At 35.4% G+C, this 13,776-nt stretch overlaps 1 protein-coding gene across 2 annotated transcripts in view; it reads right to left on the bottom strand.

Annotated features, from left to right (window-relative positions):
* The window catches only part of PRRC1 (proline rich coiled-coil 1), a 38,870-nt gene that overhangs the window by 20,363 nt on the left and 4,731 nt on the right, over positions 1-13,776 (bottom strand). Inside the window, exons 2-6 of one of the 2 annotated variants that reach the window (XM_030818399.1) lie at positions 12,517-12,639; positions 11,187-11,576; positions 9,341-9,501; positions 5,704-5,806; positions 2,312-2,475 (exon numbers count right to left, since the gene is read on the bottom strand). In XM_030818399.1, coding sequence (XP_030674259.1) covers positions 2,312-2,475; positions 5,704-5,806; positions 9,341-9,501; positions 11,187-11,576; positions 12,517-12,619 — 921 coding nt within the window. In that variant the 5' untranslated portion in view covers positions 12,620-12,639. The remainder of the gene's footprint in view (positions 1-2,311; positions 2,476-5,703; positions 5,807-9,340; positions 9,502-11,186; positions 11,577-12,516; positions 12,640-13,776) is intronic. The other variant, XM_030818400.1, reaches the window with a different exon arrangement.

Raw genomic sequence — 13,776 nt, 5'->3', positions numbered from 1 at the left:
AGGCAGAAAACATGTCATTTAATTCATATTATATATAATGCATTACATTTAGATACGGTATAACTACTGCCTAATAGCCCCTAATATAGAAAAGTGGTTTTGTGGTATGTGAGTATGCATATGTGTAAAAGAAAAGGGCTTCATATTCTATTTAAATAAAGTATTAAATACAATTCAAAGAACACCTCAAACTTATGTAGCACTACCTAGTAAAATTAAAATTAATCTAGTGTCAGTGTGGGTTTGTGTTTAGTGACTAATTATAATTAATGCAACAGACTTTTTCCCCAATGAAATATGCTATGTCAATTACCTCATTCTAATGCTTTACACACATCAAATGAATGCAGGTAAAGGGTCTATGTGCCTGGCTCAGGGGATGTTATCAATAAATGCAGGCTATTATAAGCTCCTTTAAATAAAATAGCAGAATGTCATAATGAAAATGAGTTTCTCCTTAAACATAAATACAGTTGATCCTGTTATTTCTGTGGATTCCACATAATTATGAATTTGACTACACATGAAATTTATTTATAATCTCAAAATTGGACATGCACAGAGCTATGAGAAATTTGAGTTGCCTGATGCATACACTCCTACCTGAGGTTGAACAAGGCAGTGCCCTGTCTTCTTTCAGCTGACGTAATGTAAACAGGTATCCTTTTTGGGGTCTATTTAGCACCTCTTTTTTGCATCTTTGTGTTTGTTGATGTTAACTGCTGTTTTCAAATGGCCCCCCAGTGTAGTGCTGGAGCGCTGTCGTGTTCCTAAGCACAAGAAGACTATGATGTGCCTTACTGAGAAAACGAGTGTGTTAAATAAGCTGCATTCAAGCATGAGTTATACTACTGTTGACTGTGAGAGTTCAATATTAATGAATCAAAAATATGTGCATGTATGTGTATAAAAACGTATTTAAACAGAAAGAGGCATAAAACAAAGTTATGTATTGACAGGTTGGCAAAAATGTGACCAGAGGCCCACAGGAACCTAACCATCATATCTCCTCTGGGAGCAATGGCTCAGTATTCACGAATTCAGTCTGTAGCAACCTTATAGAACATAATTATGTTGAAAAACAAGAATGGTCTGTCTTACAAATAAGATTTCTTGATGGATTAGAAGTGGATAATGAGAGAAGTCAGGGCTGACTCCAAGGTTTCTTGCCTGAGAAAACGGAAGGATAGAACTACCATCAATTAAGGTGAAGAAGGCTAGAGGGAGCAAGTGTGGAGGAAAGAAGTTTAGTTCTAGACATACTAAGTTTGAGATATTCAAGTAAACTTGTCAAAAAGGCAACTTATATCTAAATCAAGAGTCTACAGGAAGGTCTCAGGTGGAGATATAAATTTGGAACTGTCAGCACAGAGACGGTATTTAAAGCCATGGGATAGTCTGAGAGTGAATTGACAAGGAGAAGGTGGCCATCAGAAGACTAGAGAGAAGAGGAGGAATCAGCAAAGGAAGTACAGAAGGAGCAAGCAATAAATGAAGGAGGGAAAAACTAAAATGTGGTATCCTGGAAGTCAAGTGAAAAAAGCATTAAAAAGAAGTACATGATCAACTGTCTCAAAAGCCTCTGATAAGTCAAATAAGATGGAGAACATTAGCATGAGCCTGAAAGCACTATCAGTAGAGTGCTAGACATGAAAGCCTAACTGAGTTAGACTTAACTGAATGTGAAAAGCATACTAGAAAAGTGCTGGCAACTCTTTGTGGAGTTTAGCTGCAAAAGGAAGCAAAATAGGTCATTAAGTTATAGAGGAAGGGAGGTCAAAGAATTTGCTGGAGTTTCCTTTGGTTTTTTCTTTTTTTTTCAAGGTGAGAAAGATGTTTGTATGCCAATGAACTGTTAATTTGTTCTTGCATGACCGTATGCTGGTAATAACACAAAGAGAGGAAAATAAAGTATGAAAGAGAGGACGGAATTCCTGGAACTTACACATTTTTAAGCATTATCAATAGGGATAATAAAAAGCTTATGGGATTCAAGGGATATTATCATCTCAGTAATTGATTTGAATGTTAATGCTAGATTAAGAAGATCTCTTTTAGGACTAACTATTCTTTCTGTGCTCTCTCAATGTTTTTTTCCTTCCCACAATAATCAAAACCTATCTTAAATTTCTTTAAATTAAAACTCCACTATATCTTCATTAATACAATAGGGCTATCTACTAAAAGCAAAGTTCATTGTTATTTCAGTATGTAAAAGCTTATTAGCTCCATAGGGACAACAGATTATCAGAATTGTGAAAAAAATTAAATGCCAGTTTCCATGTCCTGAAAATGGTGTTCTGTTACTCACTTTTAATCCAGCTGCATAGCCCACTGGCTGTGGGGCAATATTGGACTGTCCAGCTTCCCCTACAACCACAGCTAAGCCAAAGACCTCCTGGAAGGCATCTCGGACAGCAGCAACTTTTACTTCTTTATTTGAGGTCACTACAATATCCAATTCACCTCCAGATTCTAAAAAGACCAGAGGAAAATTTAAATTTCAAATTAAAATAATGAAATTCTCATAATTACTACCATACCAGGTGCTAACATCTAATTTACATAATTATTACCAGTTTCATAAAACCATGCAAGATATAGATCATTATCTTTTTTACATGCTTGAGAAACTGAGGCCAACAAAGTTTTGCCCAAGGTAACATATCTAATTAGCACTAATGTCAGGACTCAAAACTGACATTACATATCACAAGCCAGAAATTACATATCTGGCTTGTGAAGTGTAAGTTACATATTTAGTATACTCTACGGGAAATTAAAATACTTACTGATATAGTAAGTGATTTGTCAATGAGTTGCAGAGAAGTTATGTACTAAACAAGCACTACCATGAAATATACTTTTTAACTTAGAAAATAGTTTAAATATGGGGTCATCAAGCTTTTTATTAAATATCTCCACAATGTTCTGAGCATATGCCACAAATAGATATTTATCAATTATATATGTACTACTGCTCTAATATAAATATACAAGCATATATGAAGTTGAAATAACATATAAAACTTGAAATTTAAAATATTAATAATATGAAATAAAAATTTTCAAATATTTTTAATTTTTCAATTACTTAAAAAACCTAAGTACTACTATTTCTAGACACAACAATTTGACCAAATGTTTCATTATTTTTAAAAATCCTAACCTAACATTTCTGTGATATAATGAATTCAAACCCCTGGTTCTAAACACAGCACATTTTGATATTTGGCATTAATAGTTATCACTGGCAAAAGAGATTTTTCATGAAAATTGTTTATAAAGTAAAACATTTTGCCCTAGAAACAAGGTTGTTTTTCCCTAATAAATATCATGTGGAACAGTGAAAGATATTTTCAAATATTTGGGTTTTAAAAATAATGGATCCCTTTTTCCTGACTGACATAATGTCTCACAGATCACATCTGTACTGGATACTTCAGAAGTTACTAGAACATAGAAGAATATACTTTTTTTCACTTTTTTCCTCCACATGGGACACATCTCTTGATCTTAGCTAAGTACTGCTCCATTAAGCTTCAGCTCAAAATGGCTTTTCAACTTGTGATGAGTAGTCCTGCCATTTCTAGTACTTTTTGAGTTTCTTGATACATACGAAATTGTTACATCAAATGATTTCTAGAATATTTGTGTAAAAATACCTTAAGATGGCCGGGCGCGGTGGTTCATGCCTGTAATCCCAGCACTTTGGGAGGCCGAGGTGGGAGGATCACAAAGTCAAGAGATCGAGATCATCCTGGCCAACATGGTGAAACCCCGTCTCCACTACAAATACAAAAATTAGCTGGCCATGGTGGCGTGCACCTGTAGTTCCAGCTACTTGAGAGGCTGAGGCAGGAGAATCGCTTGAACCCAGGAGGCAGAGGTTGCAGTCAGCCGAGATTGTGCCACTGCACTCCAGCCTGGTGATGGAGTGACACTCCATCTCAAAAAAAAAAAAAAAACCTTAAGATTTACTTTGAGTTGTTTTGTTAGATCAGAATGGTGATGCTTTGCTGTCAATAAAGATGTCAGCTTTCTTGAATTAAATTTTATTACTTTTTAAAGTTGATTAAGTTATGACATTTGCTAATGATAGAAATTTCATTTCTGTACCTTTCTTTTTTCCCCTTTGGTGTTACATATTTTTCTTGATATCATGAAGACTAGTGGCTTGAGAAACTTCCTTGGGTATGAGCTCTGCCTTTATCATTTACTAGCTTCTTTACCTTGTTGAAGTCACTGAGCTTGTTTCTTTGTAGAAAAATGCCTGCCATCCAGCCTGGCCAACATGGAGAACACCCGTCTCTACCAAAAATTAGCTGGGCGTGGTGGCACACGGCTGTAGTCCCAGCTACTCAGAAGACTGAGACATGAGAATAACTTGAACCTACGAGACAGAGGTTGTAGTGAGCTGAGATCATGCCACTGCACTCCAGTCTGAGTGACAGAGTGAGACTCTGTCTCAAAAAAAAAAAAAGAAGAAGAAGAAAAACACCTGGCACCTCATACGGTTTGCTCTAAGGATTAAATAAGGTAATTGCTTTCACAGTCTAACATAGTACAGCCATGAAAACAGCAAAAGCTCCAAAAATATTAATTCCTTTTTTTCCTTCATTCCAAATATGTACTTGCAAAGAAAAGAACATATATGGCAGAGTCCAATTTTGAATTCTTTGGACAGCTACAAACACAAAGAACAACTCAGTTGATTTAATGCTTGATTCAATTTTCTACTACAAGGGAAGCCAAGTGGCTAAGTGTAAAAAAATTGAGCATGAGTTCAATACAGCTCTACCAAGTTGTGTGATCTAGGGTGATAACTTACATCCCTACAAACCTAGGTTCCTCATCCAAAACTTGAGGAAAATACCTACCTTGCAGAGCTCTTATGAGAAAGTGCCTAGCAGAAGCATTCAATGAAGACACTTAACAATTGCTAGGCCTTCTCTTTTGATATTTACTAGACAGTAAACTACCAACATAGTCAAGACTTGTGAAAGCTATTGGCTTTTTATTGCCACTAAAATCTCTGTTCAGGTACCTGCTGCACAATTTTGACTTAAAAGTTATCTTTTACAGAATTACTAATAATTGGTCACTGAGCCTTGTAAGTGATATTTTTTCACATATTGGATATGTATATAAAAATTAAATAGCAGACAGTATCTATCAACTGTCTGGAAGATTCTGGATGATTAGTGTTCAGAGGTGGTTAAAAATAGCTTTCCCAATATACCCAGTCATTAGATATTATTAACTAGATTTGCTTCCTCCAAAAATATTATCCCTCAATTACACACAAATATATTTAATTAAAATAGATAACAGGAGAAATGTAAAAAAAAAAGTATGAAACAAACATCACTTCAAATGTCAGTAGTGAATAAAGTTAAAATTCATATAAAGCAATGCTAACCTATATTTAAAATTAAAATCAGCAAGTATACCAATAATTCATGGTTTTTACTCCTTCTAGGATTATTCTGTGGGATTTTCAAAATTTATTTAATGATGACTTTTAAAAAAGATGAATTAGTAACACCAAAAAATAAGACTGACAAATTAATGCAAGAATATAATAGGAATTTCCACTGATAACACAATCAGTGGAAACAAACAGAGAATTACAAATAGTGGCTGACATGGACATACACTTTAAAAAAAAATGGCAGATACTGGTCTAACTTATGTACATACTGATATAGGGAGCCATGCCAGGGTCCAGCGTTGTAATCATGCTTTCTACTGAATGTTTTGTCTTATCAAGCACAGACTTCACCATAGGATTCCCAGCCACACCCTGCATAAAACAAATAAATATATAAGTATCCACTCTAAGTGAGGAACACCATGATCTTCATGATTGTGAAGAAAACTTTTTTAAAAGTTTCCAATGCTTCCTAAACCAGTACTTTTGTAAGATATATAAGGTCATGACAATATCAAATTGCTATTACATTTCTAAATTATACTCTCAATTTTTCTTCCTGACTCATAACAGTGTGTAGACCAGCAGCAATCTACAGACTACGCTTTGAGTAGCATGGGTATGGAAAGGATGCCATACCATATATACATATATATGTGTGTGTATATACATATATTATGTATATATAATTTCACTTCTACTTATTTATATAAAAGATTGGGCAAAACTTGTCCCTTAGGGTCCCAAATAAAGGTCCCAATCAGGTGTCTACAAGTCCATACTTGTTCCCTAATTAAAAAAAATAAAGAGTAAAAACACCTCTCATCTGGGGGCAGAACAGTTACTTATTACCTTAACGTACAAAATTTTGCTATCTTCTACTGGTTTCTTCTTTTGCCTACTTCTTGTTTCTTGTTTTGTACATTCCCAAACTCTCCATTTATAGTCAGATCTATTCCTCTGGATTCTTAGAGCCGTTACTACTAGAAGGAACCAAGTCTTGAGTATTCCTTCTTGTGCGATACTTCACAAAGGGTAAAAGACACTCCAGGGAGCAGTGCCTCCTGAGATGGCATCTGACTAACCCGCCATGATTCCCTGTCTTCCAATCTGCCATTAAACTAAGGTGACTCAGGAAAAGATGAGTTCATAAAATTGAAATTTAAGACTGCCAACCAACCATATGCTGAAACATCATGACTTACTACTATTTACAAGACCTATAGAGTTGAACTGGGTATTACAACTCATGACAAACACACTGACACATGCTCTTAACGAGGGACAAAATGTTGTAGTCTATGCAAAAAAAACTTTTCTAAAGTACAGACAGGTATTAAAAAATAAACAAGCTTAGAAAAATGCCACATTCCTGAAACATGAAGCTCAAATACTACAAATCAGCCAACCATCTACCAATTTTAAATCTTTAATATAATAATATAATTATTATAACAAAATTGCAAACAAACCCTTAGCAGAATATTGGAACTTGGCAGAATGATTTCAAAATTCACTGGAAAAAAAAACTGGGAAAGATGAGTAAAGAAAAATTTAGAAGAAAAATCAGCCAGCTTATACAACTTACACAACTAAATACTGATATACATTTATAAATGCAGACTTGAACTGTCCTTTCTATCTTACTTATCACTGAATGCTCCACATCCCCACCTCAGTACATATTAGTACAATGAACACAAAGTAAAAGTAATTAAAACAGTGTGCTCTACTACAAGAACAGGGAAATAGCAGTCGACTAGAACACAGAGGCCAGAAGCTGATTTTCACACACAATTTCCTAAGGAAGATAATATAGGGATCATAACAAATCAATGGGGATATGATATTGAAAGACTCCATCGAGTAGCTGGAAGAAAATTAAGTTTGATTTCTACCTCATATAGTAAAGAAATATCAACTATATTAAACGCTAAGTGTCTAAAAAATTAAACATTAAGAGAACTAGAAAGGGATCATAGAAGAACATTTATCATAGTATCATAATGGGAAAAGGTCTTTTTTAGCATTTAAAAAAAAAAAAAGTAAAGAAAAATAGAGGCCGCCTGTGGTGGCTCATACCTGTAATCCCAGCACTTTGGGAGGCGAGGTGGGCAGATCGCCTGAGGTCAGGAGTTCGAGACCAGCCTGGCCAACATGGTGAACCCCCGTCTCTACTAAAAATACAAAAAAATTAGCCAGGTGTGGTGGCAGGCACCTGTAATCCCAGCTACTTGGGAGGCTGAGGCAAGAGAATTGCTTGAACCCAGGAGGCAGAGGTTGCAGTAAGCCAAGACTGCACCATTGCACTCCAGCCTGGGCGACAAGAGTGAGACTTTGTCTCAAAAAGGAGAAAAGAAAAGAAAAGAAAAAGAAAAGGAAAGAAAAGAAAAGAAAAGAGATTGACAGAACTGACTCCTGAAATTGAACTTTTCTGTCAAAAAGGGTATTAAAATTAAAATGTAAACTAAAAATTGAGAAAACTGCAACATATGAGAGCATATAGAAAAGTATTCTTACTGTATTAGGAGCTCTTACAAATTCATGAGAAAAGAAAATCATCCGAATTTAAAACTAGGCAAAGAACACAACTGATATTTCACAAAAGAAAAATACAAATGGCTAAAAATCATACGAAAAAATGTTCAAATTCAGTAGCAAAGGAAAGCAACTTAAAATGTGGTATTATTCTTTGCCTGTCAAATCAGAAAATATCCTAGTCCCAATTAATAACTACTGCCAGCAAGTGAAAAATGCTATACCAGTGTATTTCGGTATAAACTTCCTAAAGTGGAATATGTATTTTTTCAAATTTTCACTCAAATGTTCATCAGCAATTAATTCGGAGGAAAAAAGATGTCCATAAAGATTTACATCATACAACAGTGCTCATCATAGTTTTTTGTTTTTGTTTTTGTTTTTTTTTGAGATAGTGTCTCACACTCTGTCACTTAGACTAGAATGCAGTATCATGATCACAGCTCAAGCAGCCTGGACCTCCTGGGATCAAACAAGCCTACCACCTTAGCCTCAGAGTAGATGGGACCACAGGCACACGCTACAATGCCTGGCTAATTTTTTTAAGTTTTTGGTAGAGACTGGGTCTCATTATGTTGCTCAGGCTGGTCTCATACAGAACTCCTCAACTCAAGCAATCCCCCTGCCTGGGCTTCCCAAAGTGTTAAGATTACAGGCATGAGTCCCCGTGCCAGACCTAATTATGATGATGATTTATTGATAAGAATTACAATTAGAAGAGATCTCTTGTACAACAGGGTGACTATAGTTAGGAACAATGTATTCTATTCTTGAAATATAAGGTTTTATATTTCAAAATTTCAAGTTTTCTCACCACAAAAAAATGGTAAATATGTGAGGTATTGCATATGTTAATCAGCTCAATTTAGCCACTACAGAATGTATACACACTTCATGTATACATCATGTTGTACATAATAAACACACACAATTTTTGTCGATTAAAATAAATTAACTAATTTTAAAAAAAAATTACAATTAGAAAATGCCAATAGGCAGATTAGCAAAATAAAACATGGGAAATAAATCCAACAGCGTGTATGGTGAAGCAGCCATAAGAGAAACCAAAATACATTTCTGAAAAAAATATTTTACGGCCAGGAAGAGGTCCATGATATATGCTCAGTAAAGACCAGAAAACATGAAATAGTATCCATTTGACCTGTCACTACTTCAATTTGATTTTAATTCAAAGGAACATTTACACAGATATGCATAGGCAAGAGACTGAGAGCAGCTACAGAAAACTGCTAATAAAAAAGAATTTTATTTTTCCTTGTGCCATCCTGTATTTTCAAAATTTTCTCTAATAAATATCTATTAGTTTTATAATTAGAAAATTAAACATAATTTTTAAGTACCTCTTACCTTAATAAAACCCCAGATTCCACCAGCAGATGCTTCATCCTGACCTCTATCAATTCTAGGGTCTTCTTGCTCCTCTGGGAAAGTAATGGCTGATGTGGTTCCAGTTCCCTGTGCCAGAGATGTCAAACTGGCTTGCTGAGTAATAGGAGTTGGCAAAAGACCTAGTCAATGGCAAAAATTTTCATATGTATAATTTATTCCATAAACTTTTTCCTATAAAAGGAGTGGCTCAAACAACTTTAATATTAATATTCAGGCATTTGAAGACTGAGTTATACACTCAAAGATTAACACGAACCTTTATAAAATGCAAATTAAACAGAATTTCAAAAGAAATTTATTTCCCTTTATATAGTCTTAAACCAAGCATCCTGAAAATGGACAAAAAGCATATATACAAAAGTTCTTCAGGTCTGTCCTATTCAGCACTTGGATATGAACAGCTGTAGTTCAGGTCTCTTTAATCCATAAAATTAATTGAGCACTGACGTTCCTCACAAAAAAGCACACAATTATTACACATACTCTATATACTTCATGTTAACTCAGAAAATTCACATATACACAGACATGAATATAGTACTTGTACTCTGCAATAAGTTTCATTTGTAAAGGCAGACAGGGAAAGATAGATAATAAAAATCACAGCAAAGTTACTTCTTTTCCCTAAAATGAGAAACAACAGGTAGAGAATGACAAGGACGAAGTTTTGATAACTCGTTTGCAACAATTTTTCCAAAGAAACAAAACAAGTAGATGTAACTGACCTAGGAAGGGAAATGACTCAATATCACAAACTTTTGGCATAAATGAGGTTTTATTTGTTTCTGAATTTTTACCTGGCTAAAAAAACACTACTCCCTGGAACAGTCAGTCCTGATAATTTTTTCAGTAAAATTTAAAAAAACTCAGACTTCACCTTTAATTTCTCTATAAATGCACAAATATTAGGACAAAATTTTGGAATTTTCTGACGTCCCATATACCAATCATCTACTGAGTTGTATATCACATAAAAAAACATATGCTAAATTATACTAACAGCCTTATTTTAATAATTTAAATGGCAAAAACATGAGATAGGTAACTCTGGAAACCAAAGAAATGAATAAAGGGAAGAACATTAATGCAGAGAAGTGGGACCCCGCCTGCTGATAAGAAGGTAAAATGGTACACCTGCTTTAGAAAATAGTCTGATGTAGAATTACCATGTAAATCAGCAATTCCATGCCTAGGTAGACACCCAAGAAAAATAAAAACATGTCCATACAAAAACTTGTAAACAAATATTTATAGCAGCATTATCTAAACAGCCAAAAAGTGGAAAACAACCCAACATTAACTGATTAATTGAATAAATGAAATGTGGTATACATATTCATAAACTGGAATATTATTCAGCCATGAAAAGGAATGAAGTACTGACAAATGCTACAACAGGGATGAATCTTGAAAATACGTAAGTGAAATATTTAAGTGAAAATAGTTAAATGAAAGTTGCCAGTCACAAAAGGCCACATATTATATGATTCCATCTATATGAAATGACCAGGATAAACAAATCCATATACACAGAAAGTAGACTAGTAGTTGCCTAGAGCTGTGAGGATATGCGGGACAGCAGGGGCTGACTGCTAAACGGAATAGGGTTTCTTTCTTAAAGTGATGAAAAGGTTATAAAATTGTGAAAAGGGATGCACAATTCTGTATGTAAACTATGGAACTGTAGGCTTTGAATTGGGTGAATTGTAGAGTACATAAATTATATCTCAACAAAGCTATTATTTTAAAGAAAAATAAAACATTAATTAATAGCCACGTATTTCAAAGTATAAGAAAGAATTACCTGTTCCTGAAGGTGCAGAAAATGATGGCATCAGGGGTGTCTGGGGAGCTCTCCCTGCATGTCCCCTTGTAATGTCATAAGTTGAACCAACAGAAAATCCTGATATAGGAGGACCCGAAGGGGGTGCAGGTAAAAGAGTGTTTGGGGCAGAAGTTGAAGGTGGGAAGTGAGATACAGGAGGATTACCAAAAGCAGCAGCAGTTGATGGAGAAATAGGAGGTGGCATAGAAGTAACAAGTGGTGGCACAGAAGGAACTGCAGGAGGAGGCACAAAAGGTAATGGCACTGAAGGCCTCACAGGAGGAAGGGGCGGCTGAGGAGTAGAGTATGCGAGTGGTGGGAAGGACTCCATGGAGGATACGTTTGGAGAAGAAAAAGAACTGGTTGCTGCTAGAAAAAAGTGGAGAGGATAAAAGCACAGAATTAGAAATGTTTTTTATTTAGTTTCCAAACTGTCTAATTACTTTCCTCTTGCAAAATTTTTAAACTTACCAAAGCATATCCCAAGAATTATTTTTAAAAGTGTAATTTAAAATATACAACAAATATAATTGAGTGTAAATGACTTTCAACTCCCATAAGTAAAAGAAGCAGCTGTATGAACCTATGGCATTGTTCATTTTTGCTTGTTTGTTTTGGTGTATTTTTAATAAAATAAAGTGATTCTTCATCCCTAGTTTCAGCATGAAAACGTATGCCCTGAAGGCTCAGAAAGGTTAATCACCACAAAGTCGTAGAGCAGTAGGCCGAGCGCAGTGGCTCACGCCTGTAATCCCAGGACTTTGGGAGGCTGAGGCAGGTGGATCACCTGAGGTCAGGAGTTTGAGACCAGCCTGGCCAAAATTGTGAAATCCTGTTTCTACTTAAAATACAAAAATTAGCTGAGCATGGTGGTGAGCACTTGTAATCGCAGCTACTCGGGAGGCTGAGGCAGGAGAATCACTTGAACCCGGGAGGCGGGGGTTGCAGTGAGATGAGATCGCACCACTGCACTCCAGCCTGGGCGACAAGTGAAACTCCATCTCAGAAAAAAGAAAAAGAACAGCAGACAAAGCTAACACATGCTTTTTAGGATATTTCTGTCATAATATAAATGATGATAAAATTATGAACATAACAAAAGTCTACCTAAAGCAAAACACTGATGTTTTCTTACTTTAAATACAAAAGACTTTCTATTCTTTAAATTTTAAAAAGGCTATTTCCTTTCATCTTGAAAAATAATAGAGAAGTTTTAATATATGCATTCTTTTCTTAATTGGCTCTGAGAAAAGATGATAGTATCTTCACTATTCTCAAAACACATGAGATGTTAGACAACTACGTGTACCTAATGGAACAGTGGTAGAAGACAGAGCAGTAGCAGCCAGCCCTGCAGGATTTGGTGGAGGAGTCCCAGGTGGTGTTGTCTCTATTCCACTCTCTTCCATCATTTTTCTTCAATTATGGTATACTATAAAAACATAAAAATGTAACAAATATTACACAGTAACCAAAAGCATATTTTTAAAGCTTGAATAGAGAATGACTAAAATAATAATCATCAAGAGATAGATGTCCACCTTTACTATTTATAATGCAACTTATTTGCAGATGAAGAGTTTGTCCAAATTTCTAAGAAAGCAATCTATGAGAATATTTAATATTAAACAATCTTAACATTCCCATGTAGATACTTTATAAGTGGGAAATAATTTCATGTTATAATAACAATATAACTAATTATCTACTACATTTCAAATAGTAAATTACTAATTTGATTTCTGCCACATGAATGCATGTTAGAGATAGTTATGTCTGGGCCAGGTGTGGTGTCTCATGCCTATAATCCCAGCACTCTGGGAGGCCAAGACAGGAGGCACTTGAGGTTAGGAGTTGGAGACAAGCCTGGGCAACATAGCAAGATCTCATTTCTAAAAAATAAAAACAAGTAAATAAATATAAATTTCAGTCATTATTAAATTTAAAATAAAAATGAGGCTGGGCACAGTGGCTCACGCCTGAAATCCCAGGACTTTGGGAGGCTGTGGTGGGAAGATGGCTTGAACCCAGGAGTTCAAGGCTGCAGTGAGCTATGACTGCACCACTGCACTCCAGCCTGCGTGACAGAGCAAGTTCTCATCTCTAAAAATAAATAAATAATATATTTAACGTATTTTTGAAGCTCTTCCTCTTCTCTCATAAAGTACTGTGTATAAGATATCCCCATTAACATAAAAAAAAATAAAGCCGGGCACAGTGACTGACCACTGTAACCCTACACTTTGGGAGGTAGAGGTGGGAGGATCCCTTGAGACCAGGAGTTTGAGACCAGCCTGGGCACCATAGGAAGACTCCATCTCTACAAAAAATTAAAACATTAGCCAGGCAGGGTGACATGTGCCTATGGTCCCAGCAACTCAGAATGCTGAAGTGAGAGGATCACCTGATCCCAGGAGGTTGAGGCTGCAGGGAGCAGTGAGAATGCCACTGTACTCCAGCCTGGGCAACAAAGCAGGAACTCGTCTCAAGAAAATAAAATAAAATGTGCTTCACTTGATAAAAGCATTAATTCACAATTTTCCTAGTTCACATTTTAAAGCATATCCAG

This window comes from Nomascus leucogenys, chromosome 2 (assembly GCF_006542625.1).
Source record: "Nomascus leucogenys isolate Asia chromosome 2, Asia_NLE_v1, whole genome shotgun sequence".
Lineage (NCBI taxonomy): Eukaryota > Metazoa > Chordata > Mammalia > Primates > Hylobatidae > Nomascus > Nomascus leucogenys.
Note: the sequence above shows the minus strand (reverse complement) of the source record. Positions and strands in the feature narration are given on the sequence as shown.